Here is a 24018-nt window from a genome sequence, read left to right on the forward strand (position 1 = left end):
AAAGGAAAGTGCTTCAGGATTGTAGAGGTGTTAAAAAAGTTGTTTTAAAGGTACAACTGAGACCTGAGCAAGTTGTAAGTCCAGTCTGTGTCAAAGCACAGAATATTTTGGTTTTTATCTTGATTGTGTTTCTCTCTGTGTTCTGAAGAGAAAACTAATTGTGGACATTCCTTAGCTTAGCTGAATTTATCTTTAATTGTCATTTTATTGTGTTTCTTATTATTTGTTCTGATCATTATTTCACGTAACTTAATTAAAAGGTTCTATTTTATGGGAAGATAAAATCCCTGGCCCAGCTGGTGTTGGCTGTTCGTGTCCCAGGGTGGCTGGCCAGGATTTCCAGCTGCAGGAGCAGCTCCTATGGATTGCAGAGGGGCAGGTTCTGCTGCTGCTGAGCTGGGCAGAAGTTTTTCCTCTTCCTTAAACACTTGCACAGGCTTGAGCAAAGGTCTGTCCAGACCTGCTGTGCCATTTTTCCTGCAGTGGCAAATGATCCTTGGCAGCCTCAGATCCTTCCTCCTCACCCAGTGCCAATGCACATCCATGTCAAGTAAGAGTGCAAGGGTGAATTTCCCTCTAGTTTTGTTGGAATTCACTAGATTTCACTTCAGTATTGGTAAGAAATACTTGTATTTCCAGAGTTGTTCTAGACAACAATTAGAGCAGTAAAGACAGTCTGAAAGCTTGGTGCATTTACTATGTATTTTAGTTCTGCAAATTGTCACTCATTGAACTTTAAGCTAAAAACCCCTGTTGGTTTAATTATTTCCCCTTTTTTTTTTTTCTTGCCCTGTGGTTTAATTATATGTACTGCTTAAAATATGCTTTTTTTTTTGGTCTTCCAGATATCCTGTGCAGTGCTAAAAGGCTGAAATTACTGATGCAGCCCCTGAGCTCGATCCATGTGAGAACAGAGGCTCTGGCACTCACCAAGCTGGAGGTCTGGTGGTATTTACTCATGAGGTTGGGAACTCACCTGCCTTCAAACTTTGAACAGGTAACACAACTGGGAATAGTCCTGGGCTGAGTCCCCTGCTGGTCACTCTAACATATTCCTGCCTGCTTCATCCTCCTCTAGGTTATTTGATTGATTTTTAGCTTATCTGGTTTTATCTTATGAAACAGAACTGCCTTAAGGAACCAAACTTGACTCCATATTTCTGTGCTCTCTGTGTGTCTTCTGTGTAGTACAGCAGAAATACTTGGGATTAAATGTGGAACCCTTGGAACCTCAAGTTCCAAAAGATTTGAGGGCCTGTCTGAAAGTCCCGGGAGCATCTCTGGAAATGTCCAGTGCCTGCACAACAGGGAGCATAAGCACGTCATTTAAGGGTTGTTTTGCCCTTTCACCAAGAAAGGGTGTGCTTTGGAAAGTTTGCCATGGGAAAACTTAATGAAAAGACCATCAAATATTTAGGAAGATGGAGGGGAAAAATGATCCTGGTGTTTCATTACTGGTCACGTTGTAACTGCAATGATCATAATGTTTCCATTCAACACCTGAATTTCATTAAGTTAAACTTCAGGATGAGAGTAAAGAGGGGGGGGGAAAGTACCTTAGAGTGATCCAGCTGTATCATATCTACCAGGACTTTTTGTTTAATTTAGGCATTCCTAATTAATTTATTGTTATACATCTTAATATTAAAAGTACCCAGAAACTCTGAAACACCAGTGCTGTGAACAACAGCTCTATGTGATGTTTGAGATGTGTGGTTTATGGCTTGTGTGAGTTATAGCCATTTTCACTGAGGTGTGATCTCTTTGCAGGTCTGTGTCCCATTAATCCAAAGCACTCTGAGTCTGGATCCTGCTGCTGCATTCCCAGGAACCCCCTCACGCCTTCCAGCCAACCAGAGCTTGGGCTCAGCCACCCCTGGGCAGAAACCAGGTATTGGAGGAGCAGCCTGTTCCCAGCTAAACTCTGGGTGCAGAATCACCTGCTCTCTTTAACATCTTCATGCTTTTTCATTTACAATGGATTATTGAAACCAGGAACTTTTCTGCAGAGCTCAGAGGTGGTGATTCACACTGGGGAAAATGAGGCTGCTCCAGTCAGCATTTAAAGTTTAAAAAATTGTGCTCCATATAGCCAGGACCAGTTTTAGTGTCCTGAATGTGTTCTCTCTTACAAGGGAGCTCTGGTTTAAAACTTAACTTTTCATGTATTTATATTTGTGCTATTTATTTGTGCCCTTTTATTTTCTGTAGCATTTTTTGGTTTTTGCTTGAATAGTGTAGAATCATGGAATGGTTTGGGTGGGAAGGGACCTTAAAGCTCATCCAGCCCCACCCCCTACCATGGGCAGGGACACCTCCCAGTATCCCAGGTTGCTCCAAGCCCCGTCCAACCTGGCCTTGGACACTCCCAGGGATCCAGGGGCAGCCACAGCTTCTCTGGGCAACCTGGGCCAGGGCCTCCCCACCCTCCCAACCAGGAATTCTTTCCCAATATCCCATCTAATTCTGCCCAGTGATTATGATGCATCAATAGCTTTGGTACTAATGTGAAACCACACCTCCTTGAGCTTTACATCCAACTATCTGAGATAAGGAAGTGCCTCTTTTCCTTCTCTTTGTGGAAGCCTGACATTCCCAGCTTGTGTCATTCTGACTGCTGTAATTAGGAGGCTCAGGTATGTTGTGGAGGTGTCCTGGATTTGGGGAGTTTCCCGTGTTCCCTCCTTAAAAAAGTTCATCTTGGTGAGATCACAACTGAGGTTGGGCAAAATGCTTTTGTTAACCCCCCCTTAGGAGTGTCTGGCTTTTAGAAGTCCCTTTCAGCCAACCCTATGCAATAGTTAGTTCTTTTCCTATGAGATTTTGGTCTGTTGGACCTTTCCTTTCTCTTGGAATGTGAGACAATGTGACTTTCCTCCCTCTTTTAGGTCCTTACCCCTTGGTGAGTCCAGCCACCCCGAGGATAAACCTGAATTCCAGCCCAGCAGGAGGGGTGGTGTTTTCTTCCATCCAGCTCCTGGGCATTGAAATGCTGCTACACTTCCTGATGGGACCAGGAGTTTTAGATTTTGCTAAGCAAAACAAACTTGTACTCAGTTTAGGTACGTGAATTTTATGTATTTTTTAAGTATTTTTGCATAATCTCATTGCCAGTTTTATTGGATTTAAAGATGTCTGTTGGAACGAAATGCTGTAAACAGTTAAAACTGTTAGCTGTCATCTTTAAGGTGTTGTGTTAAATGCTTATTTTTAAGGCTTATCTTACCAGTAAACTGCAAAACAACAGCTTTATGGACCATGTTTTTTTTGTTCTAGAGCCTCTCCAGTCCCCACTGATCAGCAGCTCTTCCTTTTTTTGTAAGCATGCCAGCACACTCATCAATGCAGTGCAGGATGGCTTTATTGCAATTGGAAAAGAAGTTCCTGGTAAGAATTTAATGATGGAATTTCATCATTTTCTGGGAAATCAACTGGGAGAGGGAAACATAAGAAATAAGCACTTTGTGCAATATCCTGATGTTACATTAAAGAGAACTGACCTGACTTTGAAAACTTGGGTGATTTTTACCTTAAATCAAAGTCTGTCTTTGAACACAATTTGTTATTTTACCTGCAATTTTATTTGATGTTTTTAGTTTTTATTGCACACTGCATAAAACCATTTTGCTGCCTTGTAGATTGTATGCTGAATGTTATATGGAAGGACATAAATGGATATGTAAAAACAGCAATTGAATCAGGTAAGAAGTGTCATGGTTTTTCAGCCTGTCATTGCTGACCAGTTAAAGGTTGTATGGAGGTTTTAAAACTAGGCCATAAGTTGTTGCTTCCCTGCTGGTGAAGTTTAGGTTTAATCTTCATCAGTAATTGGGGTTTTTTTAAAGCAGTTAAAAAAAAAAATTCAAAAAATAACCCCACTTTAAGTCTTTGTAGAAATGGAGACATTCATATTACTCAAATCAGTGTGAAATCTTGGGTATGTGACTATGGCTGCCTTTTTCTGTAATTAAATTGTTTCAGAGTAAATTATGATGTCTTTACAGATGTATAAAAGTTATTTCCTCTGTAAAAACTGTCCATAATGCTGTAAAGGCTTTGAAAGTCCAGAACATTCTTAATAATGAAACCTTTTAAATTGAAAGATTTAACTGAAATGGGTGAGAGAAATGAAGAGCATTCCTTGGATGAATGCAAAGTTCCACAACTTCTTTTAATATATCAGAGATAAGGTTGCTAATGATACAAAGGTTTCCATTTACTAATAAAACTCAGGGGGTTTTATTTAAACCTTGAATTTTCAGTTACACTGTTGTTCAGAGCAGGGACTTGGTTCTGAATCCCTGAAGTATTTGGTATATTTTTACAAATATGCACAGATTTTTTTTTTTTTGTCTTTTAGTACTTAAATAGAAAGTTTTGTTGATGGTCAGAGCGACTTGGTTCTGCTTTAACTGTAAATATTCTTTATTCCAGGAAATAAGAAAGAAAAGCAAGGGTCAGAAATCCTCACTATGTTGCTCCAGGCCTTGAAAAACATTGTGAGATCAAGCTCTCTTCCTGTGCAGAAAGTACTGGTAAGGATGTCTTTGCTCTAACAGTGTTTTTCAGATTTATCAGCACATTTGGGTCCATGGTTCTCCTGCCAGAACCTTCTGCTTCAAAAGACTGAGGGACTTTTTTTGTTCTTTTTGCTAAAGGGAACCAATTTTTTCAATTTTGCTTTTATTTGTGGTGTTACTTAAAATATTTGAACCCTCAGAAAAATATATTTACGTGTATTTCTTTCTTTCCCCCTGCTTAGTCCCTCATTGATATTACTGTTAAGGAGTTGCCTCCAAAAGTATTGGGATCACCAGCTTATCAGGTTGCTGATATGGATCTTTTAAATGTAAGTCTGACTTTATTCCAGAGCTTTATTTATGCTGAGAAGTATTAGGAAGTCATAGCTGTACTTCATGAGACCCAGATCTTTCAGGAAATCATATTATTCAAAGTTCCAGAATGCAGACTTTGTTTCCAGCCCTCACTTCTGAGGAGTAATTTAACAGTCTATAGATAAGGTACTGGAAGTAATGATGGAAAAGGGATTTTTCAGGTTCAGGTCATGGTTTAAAATACAGGTTTTAGGTACTTTGCAAGGAGACTGAATAGTTGAAAGGTATTTAAAGACTTTTAAAACTGGATGGCCATCAGGTTTTCTACATCCACCAGTAGAGAGAAGGCAACCTTTTATTTTGCAGCAGTGGCAATAGAGGGTTTTGGCCCAACGTTTATTTATTAGCCAGGCATGGAATTGATTTGGAAGCTTTGAAGAGCAGACAAATATCTGAGAGCAGTCCTAAGTATAACAAGGGTAAGCAAATGCTGAACTCAACTGAGTAGGATAAAGCTTTGTCTGCTAGAACTGACTTAAGAGCTCAGCTCCCCAAATTCCTCCCAGTTCTTTACCACAGGTGCTTTATTTACATTTTCTGACTTGGGTACAAGAGTGGTTGAAGTGAAGTGCATTTTGTTAATTCTCTGACATGACCCAACTTGAGATACTTGTGTCAGATTTTAACAGGAGTTGTCCCAAAGATCTCTTGCTGCAACCTTGAACTAAGTAAATCCCAGGATCTGGCAGCAGCTCAGGTTTCCAGCTTTCATTTTTATTTTGAATTGTTAGAATTGACAATTTTGGACAACTTTTAATAATTGTAAATTTCTGCCTTAAAATGTAATATATAGGTAGAGATGTGGGGCAGCCATTTCATTTGATCAATGGATGTGTTGTTTTGACCTCTTAAATTTCTCTTCCAAGGGAACACCAGCTTTGTTCTTAATCCAGCTGCCTTTCCATAACAACCTCTTGGAATGCTGTGTAACAGATGAGAGGTATGTGCTGGTGCTTGGTTATATCAAACTTCCCTTAGAAGCCTTCACAGAAGGGGTTGGTTTTTTTCCTGAAAAAAAATATCTGAAAAAAGGACCTGTTGAACTTCCTTCCCCAGATTCTTTGTGATTCTGGAAACACTTGTGGGTTATGTCCTGTCTGGACCCACATCCCCCCTGGCTTTCAGTGAGTCTGTGATCTGTGTCATCAACCAGAGCTCAAAGCAGGTGGAAAACAAGGAGCACCTCTGGAGAATGTGGAGCATTGTCGTTAATCCTCTGACAGAATGGATTAATCAGGTACAGTGGCTTTGGGTTCTCTTCCCCAAAACCCCACAGGGAAGCCTCGTGTTGATCATTTATCTTGATCCAGAGTGGGCTTTACAATGATGATCATTCTTAAGTGCAATGTTCAGGATGGTTGGGAAGGCTTTTCTCCTTTTCTTAAGTTTATAAACACACTCATGGATGTGCTCCAAGCCTTGATTCCTTGGCATAGTCTTGCTGTCCCAAAGCATGGAATCCTGCCCTCCAGGAGCTGAGGCTTGTTTGTTTGATGTGAAAAATGTAATAAATCCCAAGTTGGGATGTTCAGGATGTGATTTAGACCAGAATTTCTTACTGATGTTAGACTTGTTGAGTGGAAGCCCTAATGGAAGCCATATAAACTGTCACATTTAAGGGGTTTTTCAGGTTCTTACTAGAAATGCATTGACTGTAATGTAGGAGCTGTTGAATTAATTAATCCTCATGTAGTTGTTGGACCTAAAAATCTTAGAATTTGTGAACAAAATTTTAGGTGTTCCAAGTATTTACAAGGGAATGTAGTGACAGGACACAGGGAATGTCTTCCCACTGTCAGAGGGCAGGGATAGATTAGAGATTAAGGAGAAATTCCTGGCTGGGAGGGTGGGGAGGCCCTGGCACAGGTTGCCCAGAGAAGCTGTGGCTGCCCCTGGATTCCTGGAAGTGTCCAAGGCCAGGTTGGACGGGGCTTGGAGCAACCTGGGCTGGTGGAAGGTGTCCCTGCCTGTGGCAGGGGATGGCACTGGATGGGCTTTAAGGTCCCTTCCCACCCAAACCATGACTCTAAGCAGGTTGTTGTCATCACTTACTGCAACTGAACTAAGTGAAAAACACCCAAGACATTTTCTGATAGATTGTTTTTATTCCTGGAATTACAAACAGTGCTTTTTATCCCTTTTCTAGTAGCAGCCTGAACTCTTTCAAGAGCAGAACAGCTGATTTCAAACTGCCACTGGCAGTTGAGCTTGCACAGATCTCATGTACAAGTCAGTGAACCAGGAACAGCCTTATTTGTCACCTCAGTTTTGCAGCTCCAATAATCAGAAAACTTCTTTGTCGTTGCAGACCAATGAAGTGAATCAGGGGGATGCCCTGGAGCACAACTTCAGTGCTGTGTACAGTGCATTGCTGCTGCCAGTGTCACACATCTTCCCCACCCAGGGCTTTCCCCAGGTAACACTGAATACATAATATCAATTAAAACCAACTTGGGGTTTGTAAAAACTGCCTGGTAACCTCGGGGGGGGGAATTTGCCACCAATACGTGTCCACATCGCGCCGCTGCTCAGGGTCGGGTTCAAAACTCCACCATTTAAACTTGAAAACCCTCAAGAGCCACACAGGTTTGAGAGGAGAAGAAAACTGTTACCCCTGTGCACAGACCTCGATGTTGATGAGCTTTTTCCCTGTGTTCAAGCCAACCATGAAGTCCCTGCTGCGCTCGTGGTCGGAGCTGTACCGAGCCTTCGCCCGCTGCGCTGCCCTGGTGGCAACAGCCGAGGAGAACGTGTGCTGTGAGGAGCTGTGTGCCAAAATTATAGCTGGGCTAGAAGGTGAAACTCCAGTAGTGAGTATAAACCTGTGATACTGCACTCTATAAAGTACTCCAGCAGGTATATTTGAAATTAGGTGTAAGAACCCGCTGTAAACTCCTTCGGTGTGGGTGAGACTTAAAGCTGTAAGAAAAGAGTTGGAGGTGATAAAGAAATGGATTGAAGGGAGTAAAAATAACTATAAATATTAACTACTAGTATTTATTAATTTATTTATTAGTAAATCTTAAAAAAGCAGTTAAGCAATCTCTTACATTTTTCTCCTAACTAATCAGGTGATAACAGTTTAGTGAGTGTCAGTGTGGTGGTAAATGGGATTTATCCAGTTGAAATAAATTTATTAATTTATTAATTTATTTGTTAATTTATTAATCAATTTATTTATTTATTATTAAATCTTAAAACAGCAGTTAAGCAGTCTTTAAATTTGTCTCCTAACTATTTAAGTGGTAACGGTTTAATGAGTGTCATCGTGGTGGTAAATGGGATTTATCCAGTTGAAATAAATTTATTCATTTATTTGTTAATTTATTAATCAATTTATTTATTTATTATTAAATCTTAAAATAGCAGTTAAGCAGTCTTTAAATTTGTCTCCTAACTAATTAAGTGGTAATGGTTTAGTGAGTGTTATCATGGTGGTAAATGGGATTTATCCAGTTGAAATAAATGTATATCAAGTAACTTCAGTTGGCAAGTACCACAAAACCCAGGCATTTTAAATAGGAGGGAGGGAAGATTGAACTTGCTGCTGTTAATTTCTGGTGGCATCACCCTTGTCAAGTAAAATTTGAAGACTTTACTTGTAAAGCTTTATAAAAGAGAAAAAGCTTTTGGAAGAAGAAACCCCCACCATGAGGGGAGGTGGAGTGTCTGGATGTGAACATCAGCTTTGGAAGATAAACCCCTTTGTGCCTAAAGTTCACTCTTCTAAAAAAATATTGTGGAAAAAACCAAGAAAAACACTGGAATTTGCAAACCTGGGATTTAGAGGTTTGCATCATTATAACTTAACTTGGTTGCTGCCATATCCTAATGATAAACATCAATGCCAAAAATCAATAATTAATAAACAAGCCAAACTTAACCAATATAAAAGTTCAGTGTGCAAGTTATATTGAAACTTTATATTAGTCTAGAATATCAGTGTTCCTTGTAAAGCAGGTTTGGCTTTATGTAGAAGATTTTTTGGTGGATTGGGAGGATTAAAAACCTTGAACCTTAATTCTTTTGATCCATCTTAAATCTTCTTAGGGCTGCTTTGCTGTTTAGACAGTGCATTTGCTTATGTCTTATTTGTATAGAATGGGAGGACTCATCATCACGTGTAAATGTATTTAAAATGTGATTTTATCTGAGTCTGATAGTGCAGAGCAGTTTCACCACCTTTAAATTAAAAGCTGTTGCATTTCTGTCCTGAATGACCAAAGTGTGTTTTCCTGTCACTGTTTCTCTCATGGTGATTCCTGTTCTTGATGGTTTCTGTTGCTCCTCAGATGTTTTCCATGATGGAAGGTCTCACCCATGTTGTCTCAGTCATGGTTGACTGCATCAACTTTGCTCCATATGGTACCAAATACCAGCCAAAAACCAGATGTAAGGAAATACTTGAATACTGGGGGGTTCTGTGTGGCTTAGAGTTGGGTAAAAATTAGTGTTGTTGTGGGTGCAGAAGTGACAACTGTGGGATATCAGTGGTGTGAATGTGCTGCATGTGCTGTCTGACCTCTGAAGGGTCTGGCAAAAGTCATAAAAGGAATTCAAATTATCATCCAATCAACCTGTTTGAGTCTCAGACCTTTGCTATTTGTTGAGCAGTTCCTGCACAGCCTGGCAAAATGCAGCTGAGATTGGTATAAATATATTATATAAATATATATTGAGGCCCCTTCACTCTTTTTTTTTCACTGTTAAACACTGCTGGGTTCTAAAATGGTATTTTGGCTGTAATTTCATTTTTGCTTGTGAGATGTGCTTTTGCTTTGCTCAGCTCTGCTCTGAGGCAGCAGTGCTGGGCCATAACCCAGAGTCTGATGTTACAATTCCTGCTGAAAACCAAGGGTAAATTGTTAACAACACTTTGCTTCTGCTCCTGAACCTGCTTTGTATTAAATAGTTGGGAGTAGCTTTAAGAAGACAAAGGGTCACTGTGTGTAAAATACTCTTTGTTTTATTTCCTACTCCCACTTAAAACTACTGAACTTAAAGAGTTGGACTTGATGATCTTTGTGGGTCCCTTCCAACTCACAATATTCTGTGAAATTCTCTGAAAAACTGAAGAGATAATTCACAAAATAACACAATTCACTATAAAATTGAAGCATTTCTAATTTCTCTGCCCCACAGGAATTTGTTAAAGCAGTGAGATGCTGTGTTGGACTGCTGAGGGAATGGAATGCTTTGATTGGAACTGTTGATGAGATAAAACATGATGTAAACTTCACTTATAAAGAAATTATTATTATGAATATATATATGTGTGTGTGTGTGTATAATTATATTATAAATAAATAAACTAATATAAATTTATATTTGCCCTCCTCACCTCTTCCAAAATTTATGTGTATCCACTGGTATCTGTAGAGTGGTGGTTGTCTATTTTCAAATAGACAATAAAGTCTCAAAAGCCAATCATAAATAAGAGGAATAGGAGATATGATAAAATTAAAAATGTATTTATTCTGTTGGGTCTGATTTTAAATTGTTTGTGGATACAGTTTGGGCATCAAAGTTCTGCTTCTCACACAGACTGAACGTTCAGATGTTCAGAAAATCATTAACTTTTTATTTTCTGATTTTAGCTCCACAGACACCTTCAGATTGGTCTAAGAAGAAGAAGGAGCCCCTGGGCAAACTTGCCTCTCTCTTTAAGCTCCTGGTGATGTTACTGGACTCCTTCCACGTGCTCAGCTCCCAAGAAACCTGTTCAGAAACACTGATCTCTGTGGGTCCTTCAGTCCTTGCTGCCCTTCACCACATCATCAGCCACATTTCGCTGCCCTCAGTGATGGGCACCATGTTTGCCATTTTTTCCAAGCCCCTGGCAGTGTTTTATGAAAAAACCAAGTGAGTATTTTAGGAATGGTTGGGAAACTGGGTTCATTTTACTGGGGAAATGTCTTGTGCTCTTGGAGCAGGTCAGAGTGGAGCTCAGGGGTTCTCAGCACTTCCAAAAAGCTTGGTATTTAAAAACTCTTGCCTCCTTAGACTTGAAGTGTTGGCATCTCTGCATGAATGAAGTGTTTGCTTTCCACCTCCTATTTATTTTCACTGCAGGGAAGATATTTATTAATTATAATTTATTTTCTAGTGGGCAGAAACTACATAAAATTTTACAGGAATTAAATCACAATGGGCTGCACACTCAGATCCTGGAAGTTTTCCAGCAGAAGAAAGTACTGGGAAAAACTTTCTTTGTGTTTTTTTTTTTGCTTTATGTAGCTTTGCTGCTTTATTCTAGTTTAATTGTCATAGATTTTACTGGAACTTGGAGCAGGGCTGCCTAAAATTCACCTAAGACTCATCAGAAATCCCCATCCCAGGGGCAAGAATCCACTTGTTCCTGTGTAAGGATGAGTTGGACTCCACCTCTCTCTATCTCATCAGCCTTTGAGCGTTGTCTGCCTTATATTTATTCAGGAAAAAAGAGAAGTTGGATATATTTTTGAAGCCAGACATGTGCAAGCAAATACAAGCTTGGGAACCTCTTCAGCTTGGAGGATGCAGGGTTCTAAAACAAGCTACTAAATGGCAGTTTCCTCTTATTTTTCTGGCTAATTCTAGGGCTTTACTTCCATGGAATTGCTTAGTTCAGGGGGTGTTTCAGCTTTTTGATGCAGGTGTTTCTGGGGCCTGGGAAATGTGTTTGGGGAGAGGGTGAAGAGAAGCACAGAGCAGGCAGTTAGAAGTACTTCATAAGAAAAGCTTTAAGTTTGTACTAATTACCACTGACTTTTCCATGAATTCTTCTGAAATTCAGCATATGAGTGGGGGTTAAAGGAGAATCTGACTTCAAACTACATTAGAAGTGGTTTAATCACCCAACAGGAGGCTCATTTCCCAACATGATTCCATCAGGTTTTATGTCCTATACCAAACTATATATACACTATACTAGACACTAAAACTACTGTGCAAAGCTTGAAGGTATTATATGTTACATTTTTTATGCTTGGGGTAAATGAGGCAGCAAAATATAATTTTTCTGTTTGTTTTGGCAGGCTCCCTGAGGTGCCTAAAGTTTACAGTAATCTTAACAACAAGGTAAATTTGCTGGGGTTGGGGGAAATGTGGGACACCAGAGCTTTGCCATTCATCCTGTGTTAAAAAAATAAATTAAAAATTTAATAAAGGTGGGGATTTAATATTTAAATGATGTGTTTATTGCTGAGGGGAGGAGCTCTAAGCTATTAGACTCTTTGTGTGGTGTGATGTTTAAAGTTATTTTTTCAGGCTGTAGAGTTATATGGGATAATAATGTTTTCAATAGGGGTTTAATTCAAATATTGCACATATTATTTCAAAGTTTAAGTGAAAAGTTTCTTGTTTCTTCTCTCCCTCAGCTCGAGAAGCTGCTGGCAGAGATTCTGCAGTGTCTGCAGTCCCACTGCACGGGTTCCTACGACAGCGAGATGCTGGAGCAGCTCTCCCCACTGCTCTGTGCAGGGTTCCAGCACAGGAGCAAACAGCTCAGGAACCAGTGTGCCCAGTTCTGGAATTCCACCTTTGCCAAGACTGCCTCACTCACATACCCTGAGGAGTTAAAGTAAGATATTTTTCATGTTTGTATCTTTAAAGGAAGAGATCTCGGGTTATGTACAAATGGTCCTGGTTTCTGGGGGATCTGCTGCTCTTGCCGTGCCCCTTCTCCTCCTCCAGAAGTTTAAAATGCTTTTTTTTTTTTTTGTCGAGCAGATCTGTGTTAAGCCAAGCCAAAAAGAAAGTTCCTCTCCTGCTGCCTGGCTTTGAAAGCATTGAGATGGGTGAAGAATGCAGTGGGCCCTTCTCTGACACGGTAAATACCTTGTGGAGCCCGGTGGGGGCTTCCCGGGAATCCTTCAGGAGGTCAGCTGTGGTTTTTACTATGACTGGCCTGCTCTGGCTTCGTGTTTGGAATGATAAACTGTGCTGGGTGAGCACTGTCAAAAGGCTGAGCTGGTTCTAAACATTTTATGCCTTTTAAAGCTTCTTTGAACAATTAATTTAAGTTGCCCTCTATGTAATTAGGAGGGAAAGGGGAGCGTGGGACAGTTTAGCTGTAGAAATTAATACATCTCAGGGTGGGTTTGTGAGCTTGGAGCTTCTTCATGCAGTGTGTTTTTATTGGAATAGATGGAAAATTCCCAGCTGGATGCAAAGATCAGTGGAATGGAAGTGAAGCTGGGTCAGAAACGAGATTCCATATTGGCACAGATGAGTGACCAGAAAAATGATGGAAAAGACAAGTCCAGTAACGTGCAAGTAACACCTGCAAAGGTAAATTGTTCCCAGAGAGGGATGAGAGAATCACACATCCCATTCTGCACCAGAACATCCACTCTGCTGCTGCAAATCCTCAGGGAAAAATAGTAAAACAATGAGTTTTGTGGCCCTGGAATATTTTTTCCTTCAAGCTTAAGCTGTCCAGCACACTCTAATTTAATTTTCTTGCTAGAATTCTCTGCTGAGTTTATAGATTTTTGAGATCTGAGGAGGGCATGGTGGGTGGGAGGAGTGGCAGCTCCACAAAACTCACCTCACTCACTCTGGTTGTAGATTTGACAGATTCAGGTCTGGAGGGGGATGTTGGGACTGTGCTGTGTACACAGATCTGTCACAGGCAGGGAAGGCTGTTCCTGAGGAACTCCTTATTTTCAGTTCCTGTTTCTAACCCAGCATTTGGGGTTTTTTCCCTTTCTGCAGTTAAAACTAGAATTTGCATCTTCGAAGACTCCAAGTGAGGTGCTTCTGGAAGAGGAGAAATCAGTTGATTTTGTGTTTATTCCTCCAGAAACAAAAGCAAGAGTATTGACAGAACATCAGAAAGAAGTGCTGAGGTCAAAGAGGTCTGTCATTTATTCTGTTTTAATGGGAAATGTCATTACATTGAGTATCTCACATTTAATTAACTTCAATTCCTGTATCTCAGACTCCTACACGGATTTGAGTCTTGACCTTCCATACAGGTTATAAAGTTTAAACCTAAAACAGTTCATTGCTTTGCTGTTTTAAAGCAACCAAATTACTCTCAGAACTGCATTGCCTGTTTTGATTAAATACACTCTCTGTAGCCTGTTTGGAGTTGGATAATTTGGAGTTCACATTTTTACTTCATGCAGTGAAACAGAAGATGTCATTTTTCTTGAATCGTGGAAGTGAATGGGTTGTTTTACCCAATCCGAGGGAAGGACCTCTGAATTTGAAGAGAAATCTTGTGTCAGCAGCATGTCAGAAATTAGGATATTCCCAGGACTCACCTCAATTGCAGAGGAATCTTTAGAATTACCTCTCTTTTTAATGGGAGAAATTAATACTGGAGTGTTTTCTGTGCTTGGGCAGCAAAAACCAGTGTAAGCAGAACTCGTCACCCAAAAGGGCAGGGCTGAGTTGTGCAGTCAGCAAGTGCTGGGGAATTCTTTGCAGAGTGGGATCCCAATCCCAGCTTTTATTCCCCAAAAGCTTGTTTGAAATGAAAAATTATTTAATGCAGCTGAAAATAGTGGCCTTGAAATAAGGAGATGATAAATTCCAAAGAAGGGTCTGACTTCCCATTGCTGGTTTTGTTTCAGGGTTGACATTCCTGCCATGTACAACAATTTGGATGCATCACAAGACACCACCTTATTTTCTCAGGATACTCAAAGCCAGGAGGATTCTTTGTAAGTAGAAGTGACCACTAAGCACATTAAAGGTGTCCCCCTTTTTTTTTTTGCAGCAACTCTAATTTGAGTAACTTCTGTTTTAGGGAAGTATCACCTTTAATAGAAAATGCCAAAGAAGATACTGAAAGCAAGCCTCAGGTAATTCCTCGTTGTCTACTGGTGATTAAAATATCAGGGTTACAACCATAACATGAGAGCTTTTGTGGTTTGTGTTCCCTTCTCATCACCAGGTGGGAATTTAACACCATTGCAGTGGTTTTGCTGTGTTCTGCTTTATGTCATTTAATGGGCGTTTGGATTTCAAAATGGGAGGATTTGTGTCAGTAGTTCTAGTGTGGCTGTATTTGAACTTTGTTACACGGCTCCAGGTGTTACAGGGATTTATATTTATGGTCAGTCATGTGCATGTGCTGTCAGTAATATTTTATTGGGGTAAAGGTTGTAAATCCTAAATTCCTTTTGGAGAGGAATTGGCTAAACAGCTGGTTTGATAACTGGGTAAAATACAGCAGGCTTTTAACAGAAACTTACTGCTTTAGCTGTAAGTTTGTTAATACCTCTAGCAAAACTTAAATAAAACATGTTTGTTTTGGGTTCTTTGTTTTGGGTTAATGGTTGAAAAGAAGTGTCTTTTATAACTACCAGTGGACAGATGATAAATAATTTGAAGGAAGGGTTGTTAGAAAAACCCTGTGGGTGTGGTGTTCTTTATTACACCAGAACCCTACTTAAATATTACATTCATAGCACAACCGCAGTACTTTGCTGTTCATATTGTTGCTGTTGATATTTTTGGGACAGGAAGAAAATGCCAGGAGTGAAGGGTGTCCCTCAGGGGAGAGCTCAGCTCCCACCAGCGAGGGGGAGTCACAGAACCACACAGCCGAGATGGTTCCAGAGGAGCCATCAGCTGGAGAGCAATTAGAGACAAGCTCTGTGGAAGCAACTTCCAAGGAGCCCTCGGCAGGGAATGAAAGCACTTCCAATGCCAGCAACAGCTCAGCTTCCAGCGATGTAATATCTGGGACCCCCCAGCCCGTGAGCCGCCGGCAGTCCTTCATCACCCTGGAGAAGTTCAGCGGGACAGAGAACAGGCCCTTCAGCCCATCACCACTGAACACCTCCTCAGAGCTGTCCAGAGGGGCTGCCCTGGCAGGCAAGCAGGAAAATACAAGTGTAAGGAAGACCAGTGCTAAAGCAGAGAAATCTGGAGAAGAAAACAAAAAGCCTCTGGATCCGGAGCCTGTGATCGCGGCGATCCGGAGGCTCACGCGCCGGCAGAGCAAGATGGAGCTCCAGGGAAACAAGTCCAAGCTGATGAACGGGTCAGAACAGGAGTCTCTTGCCTCTGACAGCATGGAGAGCACTCCTGAGCTGTGCTCCACAGTAGAGGACATGGAGCAAATCCTCCTGTCCCAGTCGCAGGCTCTCCACTCCACAGAGGCAGACATCAGGAAAGTCGAGGACACCATTGCGGAGATAGAGAAGGCCCGGGCCTTGGACATGGATTCCAAGGAAAACACCCCCCCAGACACCACCACCTCACCTGACCAGGCCACAGGGGAGGACACCCAGGTGTCACAGGTGTCCCCTCAGCAGAAGGTGCTCCGACGTTCCTTGAGGCGCCGGTCGGAGACTGCGGAGAGCTCCTCAGGAAGCCAGGACAAGGAGGAGGGCATCCAAAGGAGGGACAGGCGGAAAGAGGATGACAAGTCTGGGCAGAAGAAGGTGTCACAGCCTAAGGATGATGGATCCCAAAAGCAGAAGGGGATTTCTGAGAAAACAGCAGCCAACCCGAGAGAACTGCAGAGGACCAGAGCTGCAAGGACTCTCCTGCTTCCAGGGGCCTCGATGAGGAAGGGAGCAGGCGTGGCAGGAGGGCAGAGGAACCCCTGAAGGCTGAGGGGGAAGGTCAGGACAGCAGCCCGAAGGTGGTGGAGCGCCCACGGTACCACACCAGGAGAGCTGCCCAAGGATTGCTCTCCAGCATAGAGAACTCAGAGGCTGAGGGCTCTGCCAAGGAGGAAAGCACAAGGAAGAGAAAATACACGAAAGTGAAAACCAGAAGTGATTCTCAGGAAGGTAAATTGAAAGATGGGCAGCCAGGAAGCCACAGCCATGAGGTGTCTTCCCAGGAAAATGAAACTCAGAGTCCATTGGAAGCAAATAAATGGGAAGCTGAAATCAGCACAGCTGAACCATGTGGCCTTGAAAACCAGGGAATTCCTCCCACTGCTGGTGAAGTTGTGGGATCTGCCAGCTCTGGGAACCCACCTGCTGCTCAGAACACCAGTGAGGAGCAAAACCAGAGCGACACAGTGATGGAGTCACTGCCCAGCCCCTCTGTGTGTGAGCAGGACGGGAAAGCAGCACAGCAGAACCAGCAGGAGGAAAGGCAGGCAAACCCAGGGGGCTGTGCACCAGCAGCAGATGCTTCAGGGGCTGAGCATTCCTCTCTGCAAACCCCTGAGTGTCACAGCAAAAGGAGCAGGAGGGTGAAAAAAACCAAGAGCTGCGATTGCTGTTTTAAAAAACCAAAGCAACAAATAACGTCGTTCACTGAATCCAGAAAGAGGAAAACTCCTGAGCCGGACGAGCCCCAGATCAGCCCGGTTCAGACCCCTGGAGGTGGCTCTAAGCTGTGTGGGCACTCAGATTTTGAGGAAAGCTTCTCCCTGGCACCTTGTGCCATGAGCACTCCGGTGCATCCCCCAAAGGAACCCAGGACGGGCGACTTGGAAAGCCAGGGAACATGTGTGGGTACCCTGCAAGGAAGCAGTGTTGGGATGGAGGTGGAGCCAGAGAATCCAGAGTGTTCAGCGGGTGAAACTACTGACTCCATAGAGGAAATAAAGGAACCTGCTCATCAGAAGGAGCCAACGGAGCAGGTTCTGCCAGAGGGTGTTCCAGGGGAGCCTGGCGAGAGCTGCCTGGCCATGGAGAACCAAGGGGAAGGACCAGCAGCTCCAGAAAAGGATGGAACAGCTACTCCAGAAAAAGATTTAACAATGTCTCCAGAGAAGGGGGGACCAGCAGCTCCAGAAAGGGAGGGACCAGCTGTAGAGAAGGAGGGACCAGCAGCTCCAGAAGAGGCAATAACAATGGCTCCAGAGAAGGAGCAACCAGCAGCTCCGGAGGAGGAGGAACCAGCAGCCCCAGGGAAGGAGGAACCAGCAGCTCCAGAGGAGGGAACAGCAGCTCCAGAAGAGGCAATAACAATGGCTCCAGAGAAGGAGCAACCAGCAGCTCCGGAGGAGGAGGAACCAGCAGCCCCAGGGAAGGAGGAACCAGCAGCTCCAGAGGAGGGAACAGCAGCTCCAGAGAAGGAAGAAATAAGTCAGAATGGACAACTGGAGGAGGTGCCTGAGGAACGGCCTGTTGATAGCAAACCTGAGGAAAAGGAGATCAACAATCTGGAAAGCAATCAGGATGATAAAGCAGAAGCTGAGATTACTGCAGGAGAAACTTGTGTTATTCCAGAGAAAGAGATGAAGGAGGAATTCATGGAAACTGAAATAACAATGTCTGAAAATGCAGCCTTGGAAAACCCCAGTGTGGAGTCACCTCTGAAGGCAGAAGGTGATGCTTTGGTGCCGGTGAATGAGAGCCCCACCAGCATCCAGGCCCGCAGCACGTGGTCTCCCTCAGCTTCCCCTTCCACCAGCATTTTGAAGAGAGGTGCAAAGAGAAGTCACCAAGATGATGAGTCCCTGTCACCTGCTCATAAGGTATTGCCCTGGGAATTATGTGGTACTTCCTTCATAGCTGGGATGAGCAACAGTGCCTGTAGTGGAGTGAGCTCCAAATACGTTGGAATGCTGGGTTTTATTGTGAATAATCTTATGCTGAAGCTGAGGTTTCTTTCTGGAACGTGCCAGCACTGGCAGACTTTCATTGTGAGAGCTTAGGTGAGGGGTTTTATTTTTGAAACAGAGCACCAGAGCCTGATCTGGAGCACTGCAAAACTCAAGGTCAGCATCCCCATTTACCACTGGCAGAGAGGAATTCCATGGTGTGTCCTTGGGTGAAACATTTCCTGTGTCAGTCAAGAACTTTAATGACCTCATTTCAAACTGAAAGTTGTTCCCCAGGCCCTGGTGGTTTGAATTCACCCTGTAAAACCTCCTTTCCTCCACACAGATCCGTCGGGTGTCCTTTGCAGATCCCATTCACCAGGCGGGGCTGGCGGACGACATCGACAGGAGGAGTCCCGTGGTCAGATCCCACTCCTCACCCTCTTCCAAAAGCCTGAAAATCTTGTCCAATATTCAGACTAAGGTGAATTCTTCATATATATTCTGTGTTCATGTTGTTTATTGTAGGGAGTGTGGCTTTAGTCACTTAGCACAGTTGTAAGAGCAGAGGGTCAGTCAGTGTGAGAAGTAGCTGTAACTGCTTTAGTCTGACTTGTTCTTTTACTCTCAGATCTCAGGGGGTAGAGTCTGGCAACTGAATTCCTACTATTAACTGAATTCCTTCTATTAACTATTCCTACAATTCTGAGAGATATTTTTTTCCTCTTTTTCTATCCAGCACATTACCACTCCAACCAAAGGATTTCTGTCCCCAGGATCTCGTACCCTTAAATTTAAGAGCTCAAAGAAGTGTTTAGTAAGAAGTGCTTTGGTTCATGTTTCTCTTCTATTTTTTTTTTCCTGTATTCAGTCGTGTGACAGTTATTTTAACACCTTTCCCGTGTTATTCCAGATTACAGAAATGGCCAAGGAGTCTCTGCCATGCCCTATGGAACACGTGTACCCAGCCTTGGCTGGCTGCAAAGCTCCTGTGGATGTCATTTTACCCCAGATCACATCAAACATCTGGTAAGTGGGTTGTTCCTTTAAAGGGGACATTTCAATAGAAACTGAATTCTTACAGAACCTACAAACCCACCTTTTGTGACAACTCACAGATGTCTTCAGCCAAAATTTTTTCAAAAGGAAGGAGGTTGGTTTGTTGGGGGAGAGACTTGACTGGTTTGGAATTCTTCAAGTACTTTTTTGAACGCTGAAAAGCTTGTACCCAGGGACAGGGTACCAGCAGAGGAAAACAAAGAGCACTAAAAATGCTAACATACACATAAATAGACATATGGAAGGAACACAGAGAGATAAGGGGAAAGAGAAGGACCAGGGTCCAGAAACCCTTGCCAAATATCAGAAACTCCTGCCAAATACATGTTGGGAGTCAGCAGAATTAAGGAAAGTTCAGAAGTTTACCTGAGGGAGAGGAGTGAAACGATGACCCCCAAAGCTGAAGTAACAGGATGTACCACTGAGATTCTCCCCAGAATGATGACCCAGCCCCTGACTCTGCCCTAACTCCACCTGCTGTGAATATTATACCTAGATGTTGCAATAATATGAATATGCATGAAATGATGATGTAATCTCTCACAAAAATTGTATAAATACTCTGGCTTTTCACTGAGTGCTTCGGAGCTCTTTGTCCAGCATGAGCTGGAAGTTCCCCAGCGCTGCCTGAAATGAATCCCTCGCTGCTTAAAGACTAAAGGTTGTCTCTGAGCAGTTCTGTCGCACCTTTTGGGGCATAAAATTGGCATCAGTAGGTCTCTTCTGATTCTGGATATTCCATGATTCTCTGGTGATAACCCATTTCCCTCCCCTGCTGCAGTGCCAGAGGTTTGGGGCAGCTCATCCGAGCCAAGAACATCAAGACCGTGGGGGACCTGAGCTCTCTGACAGCCCTGGAAATCAAAACCCTTCCCATCCGCTCTCCCAAAGTCTCCAATGTCAAAAGAGCTCTCAAGGGATATCATGAGCAACAGGTAAAGCTGAATTTTTAACACCCAGGGAGCCAGTATTGCCCTAATGAACTGATAATAGCCATCATGAGGAATGATGTATTTTTTCCCTAATTAAAAACAGCACTTTGGAACCTAATCCCTGCCTGTCTCAGTATGTGGGGATTCAAGGTACAGATGGCTTGGTTACACTATTATTATTAACAGGAACGGTGATTGTATTTACTGTGACATGTATTTATTATTTATGTATTCATTATTGTATTTCTGACCGTGTAATCTAATTTTATTTTTGTTGTTCTAAAAACGTGTGTCTTGTTCTGTCCCACACAATGCTCAGGTAAAGTCTCGAGTGTCGGAGGAAATGGTGGTGCTTGAAGATGCTGAGAAGCCTGTAAATGATGTGGAGGATAAACCACTCTGTGTAGATGAAGAAAAGCTTGGAACAGGTACCTCTTGGTGGCTTTTTGCTTCAGATTTGGAGAGTTCTGCTGTCTTTGTTCTCTCCCGATGAGAACACTTGATGCTTTTATTTTTTATTTTGGGTTAGTAGCCAATATTACCACATTTAATGCTGCTTTATGAAGCCCTGGAGCAGTGGCTTTTTAAAACTTACATATTTTGAGGGGAAAATGCTGGTTTTCCCTAAAGAAGCAAATTAGGCAGGGCTCAAATGACTCCTGAGCTGTTCCATGTTTGGTCCCTGCTGGGGGTGCACAGAACAAACGTGGTGAGCAGAGATAAGGAAGTGGTGCCTCATCCTGAGGAGGGGAACAGGAGTGGGATGATTCCCTGGACACCCAGCTGGGATTTGCAGGTGTAGATTTTTATTTGGATTCTCCTGTGTCTTCCTGGAGTTTGGCCTGGTGGCTCAGAATCCGTGTTTGTTCTCCCAGCAAGAGACTGGAAGCAGAACAAAAAGCCCAGGGGTGACTTCTCTTCAGCTTTCCAGTTTAAATGTGGGAGTTAAGTGTGGGATTTGGGACACTGGCATTGTCTGTTGGGATCAAATCCTTTCCTTTCTGCCCTTGGATCTGTTGTACAGCCATGGTCAAACACAGCAAAACTCACCAGAAGGAAGGGTGGGGTGGAGTTCTGAGGGCTCACTTTGTCAGGAGCGCTCCTTGTGTGGAACAAACACTTTGAGGGCTGCTTGAAGATGTTATTTTGTAGAAAACCAGCTGGAATTCTGCTTAGGTCTCCCTCCACTTCCCTCTTTCCCTTCCTTTCAGACCTGGCTGAGCCAACCGTGCCCAACACGAGCGACCAGCCCCCGGCAGATCTCCTGAGCCAGATCCAGGCCCTCTCTGCCCAGCTCAGCTCCGAGGATCTCCACAGCTATTCTGGGAGCCAGCTCTTCGAGATGCAGGAAAAACTTGCTGTCATGTCCACCTGCATCCTGAAAAACCTGCAGTCCCGCTGGAAATCACCACCCCAGGACAGCTCCCAGTAGCTGCTTCCCAGGGCTCAGTAAGGAGGATTTTGTTACAACAGGTTTTTTCCCCCCACACCCCTTGTTTTTCTTACTGGTGAATTACTCCTTGAACTGTGCATTTTGAACAGAAGATATTTTTTAACTCCTACATCAATTTATTGTCATGAGATTGTTGGGGTTTTTTTTTCCTTATTCTTTTTGTTGTTGTTGTTGGATTTTTCCCCCCTAATTTGTGGGACTACTTCCTCCCTGGCAGAGGTATTTGTCTTGTGTTGCTATGCATATTTCTTTCAGGTAGTGAAAGAGAACTTGACAAGAGTTGTGCAATAGCAAAGAGACTGTGAAACCAAACCAACAGAGTAGTTAAATTATTTTTTCAGACCCGAAGTGTTCTTAGTGCTGCAAGCTCTTCCTGTGGGGCCAGAGCTGCATCTCCCAGCTCTGCTCCTCTGCTGCCCCGGGGGGGTTCCTTTGAGCTGCTCAGACTCTGCCAGAACAGCACCTGTGAGGTGAGCTGGGCTTAATTCCTTAAGCAGGAACCTGGGATTTGTACTGGATCTATTTTTCCACGTATTTTTGTATGACTCACACTAAGAAGTGACAGGACGGGCGTGCACAGACTCTGTGAAGCCTCCCAGGCTTTGCCCCATGTCCGTGGGTGGCAGCAGTTCTCCTGGTGGGAGAAGACTTTTTCCTTGGGGAAATGAATGGATTTGGCAAGAAGCTTCTTGTATATTGTGTACAGACTGACAGCAGATGTTTGGTTACTAATTTATGATCGGGATTTTAATTGCATGGAATGCATTGCTGCTTCTCGGAGACCTTCAGCGAGAGTTCCCGGGCTTTCCTCTGGAATTCTGATCTGTATATATTGTACTGTAGCTATCAGAGTAGGTGTTTATTGGAAGGAACTGCTGCAGGTGCTTTTTAAGACTTACACATGGGCAAATAAAAGAGAAAATAGTTCCCAAACTTGTTCATGTCCCCGTGGTTTGGTGGTTGTGGGGTTTTGCCTGTTCAGCTCCCCCTCGGCATGGATTCCCAAAGCTGGGAGGGACCTTGGAAGGTCTCCAGTGCTGCTGTAAGGTGGGAGCAGGTCCTCAAAGATGTGGTGGGATCATCAGCAGGATTCTGAGTATTCTGTTTGTGTGTCTCATGGACAAAAGGAACAGGACAAAGAGGTGGCCTGGAGCTGTAATGGGAAGTTGGCTGTAGGGTTTTGTGCTTCCCTAGAAATGTTACTTTGGTTCTAAATCTGCCTCCTTAAGTGTGTTCAGCTCTTACAGCCGGTGATCTGTGAGATCAGTTCCTGCTTTCAGCACAAGGGAACACATCCATCCTACTGCAGAAACGTCAGCTTTATTCAGTCACTAATTTACAAGAAATAACAGCTTTTGACCCCAGAACAGTTGCACAAAGAACACATTCATGAGACCTCAGCAAGCAGGAGAGGGTTTCTTTTTCCCCTCCCCAAATAAATTGGTTTGAAATACTAAGCTTAGATGTTGCTTATTTGTGAAAGGAAGTGAACAGATTTAAACACATAGCCCCAAAAAAATTCTATAGTTTTTATAGAATGAATAAAGTAATGCTTGGGAGTCTTAGTCTTAATACTGGTATCAAATTTTGAAGATACTGGACTGCAGTTGTAGTGTCATATTATGGTGTGTGATGAAATGTTGGAAATTCCAGGCAACGTTTAAAAAAAGGTGGTTTGTTGGGTTTTTTTTGGCATTGGAAGAAATGCAAAGTAGTCTTTTACAGGTGACTTTTCAAAGATGTTTTGAAATAACGTCTCAAGAATATTTTGCTCTGCAGTTACTTTTACTCACGAGGCGCCGTCGCCACGGCCAACGAGGCGCTTTGGGAGGTGTCACCCCCCTTTTCTGCCCCTCTGGGCAGGGGCAGGGGTTGCTTACACGGCCTCCACGTAGTTTGCCGGGAGCATCCCGGTCTTGCCGGTCCTCTGGACTGTCCCGTACATCCAGCCCTCGTCGATGGCCTGGACGTTCACGATGGTGTCGCCGTCCTTGAAGGAAACCTCGTCGGCGTCGGCCGCCGTGTAGTCGTACATGGCCCGGTACGTCTTCTGTGGGGAGGGAGGGAGGGAGGCACGGGGTGAGCCCTGACAGCAGGGAATGGGGCACCCACAGGGACTGGGGACACCCTGACAGAGCTGGGAATGGGGCAGCCAGAGGGACTGGGTAAATCCTGACAGAGCTGGGAATGGGGCAGCCAGAGGGACTGGGTAAATCCTGACAGAGCTGG

General features: G+C 43.3%; 2 protein-coding genes across 2 annotated transcripts in view; one reads left to right on the top strand and one right to left on the bottom strand.

Annotated features, from left to right (window-relative positions):
* RIF1 (replication timing regulatory factor 1) overlaps positions 1-22722 on the top strand; it is a 30523-nt gene extending 7801 nt beyond the window's left edge. Inside the window, 28 exon segments of the mRNA XM_017823753.1 lie at positions 846-997; positions 1771-1891; positions 2889-3062; positions 3277-3387; positions 3639-3701; positions 4435-4535; positions 4763-4849; positions 5762-5835; positions 5952-6132; positions 7204-7311; positions 7556-7705; positions 9188-9287; positions 10493-10757; positions 11912-11954; positions 12254-12456; positions 12606-12705; positions 13023-13166; positions 13593-13735; positions 14459-14548; positions 14635-14689; positions 15353-16331; positions 16334-18279; positions 18692-18829; positions 19085-19162; positions 19259-19374; positions 20186-20339; positions 20656-20764; positions 21548-22722. Of these exon segments, the coding sequence (XP_017679242.1) occupies positions 846-997; positions 1771-1891; positions 2889-3062; positions 3277-3387; positions 3639-3701; positions 4435-4535; positions 4763-4849; positions 5762-5835; positions 5952-6132; positions 7204-7311; positions 7556-7705; positions 9188-9287; positions 10493-10757; positions 11912-11954; positions 12254-12456; positions 12606-12705; positions 13023-13166; positions 13593-13735; positions 14459-14548; positions 14635-14689; positions 15353-16331; positions 16334-18279; positions 18692-18829; positions 19085-19162; positions 19259-19374; positions 20186-20339; positions 20656-20764; positions 21548-21768 (6206 nt within the window). The 3' untranslated portion in view covers positions 21769-22722.
* A 365-nt stretch (positions 22723-23087) lies between these two features.
* NEB (nebulin) overlaps positions 23088-24018 on the bottom strand; it is a 95969-nt gene continuing 95038 nt past the window's right edge. Inside the window, 1 exon segment of the mRNA XM_017823712.1 lies at positions 23088-23839. Coding sequence (XP_017679201.1) covers positions 23666-23839 — 174 coding nt within the window. The 3' untranslated portion in view covers positions 23088-23665.

Source organism: Lepidothrix coronata, unplaced genomic scaffold (assembly GCF_001604755.1).
Source record: "Lepidothrix coronata isolate B3197 unplaced genomic scaffold, Lepidothrix_coronata-1.0 Scaffold105, whole genome shotgun sequence".
Classification (NCBI taxonomy): Eukaryota; Metazoa; Chordata; class Aves; order Passeriformes; family Pipridae; genus Lepidothrix; species Lepidothrix coronata.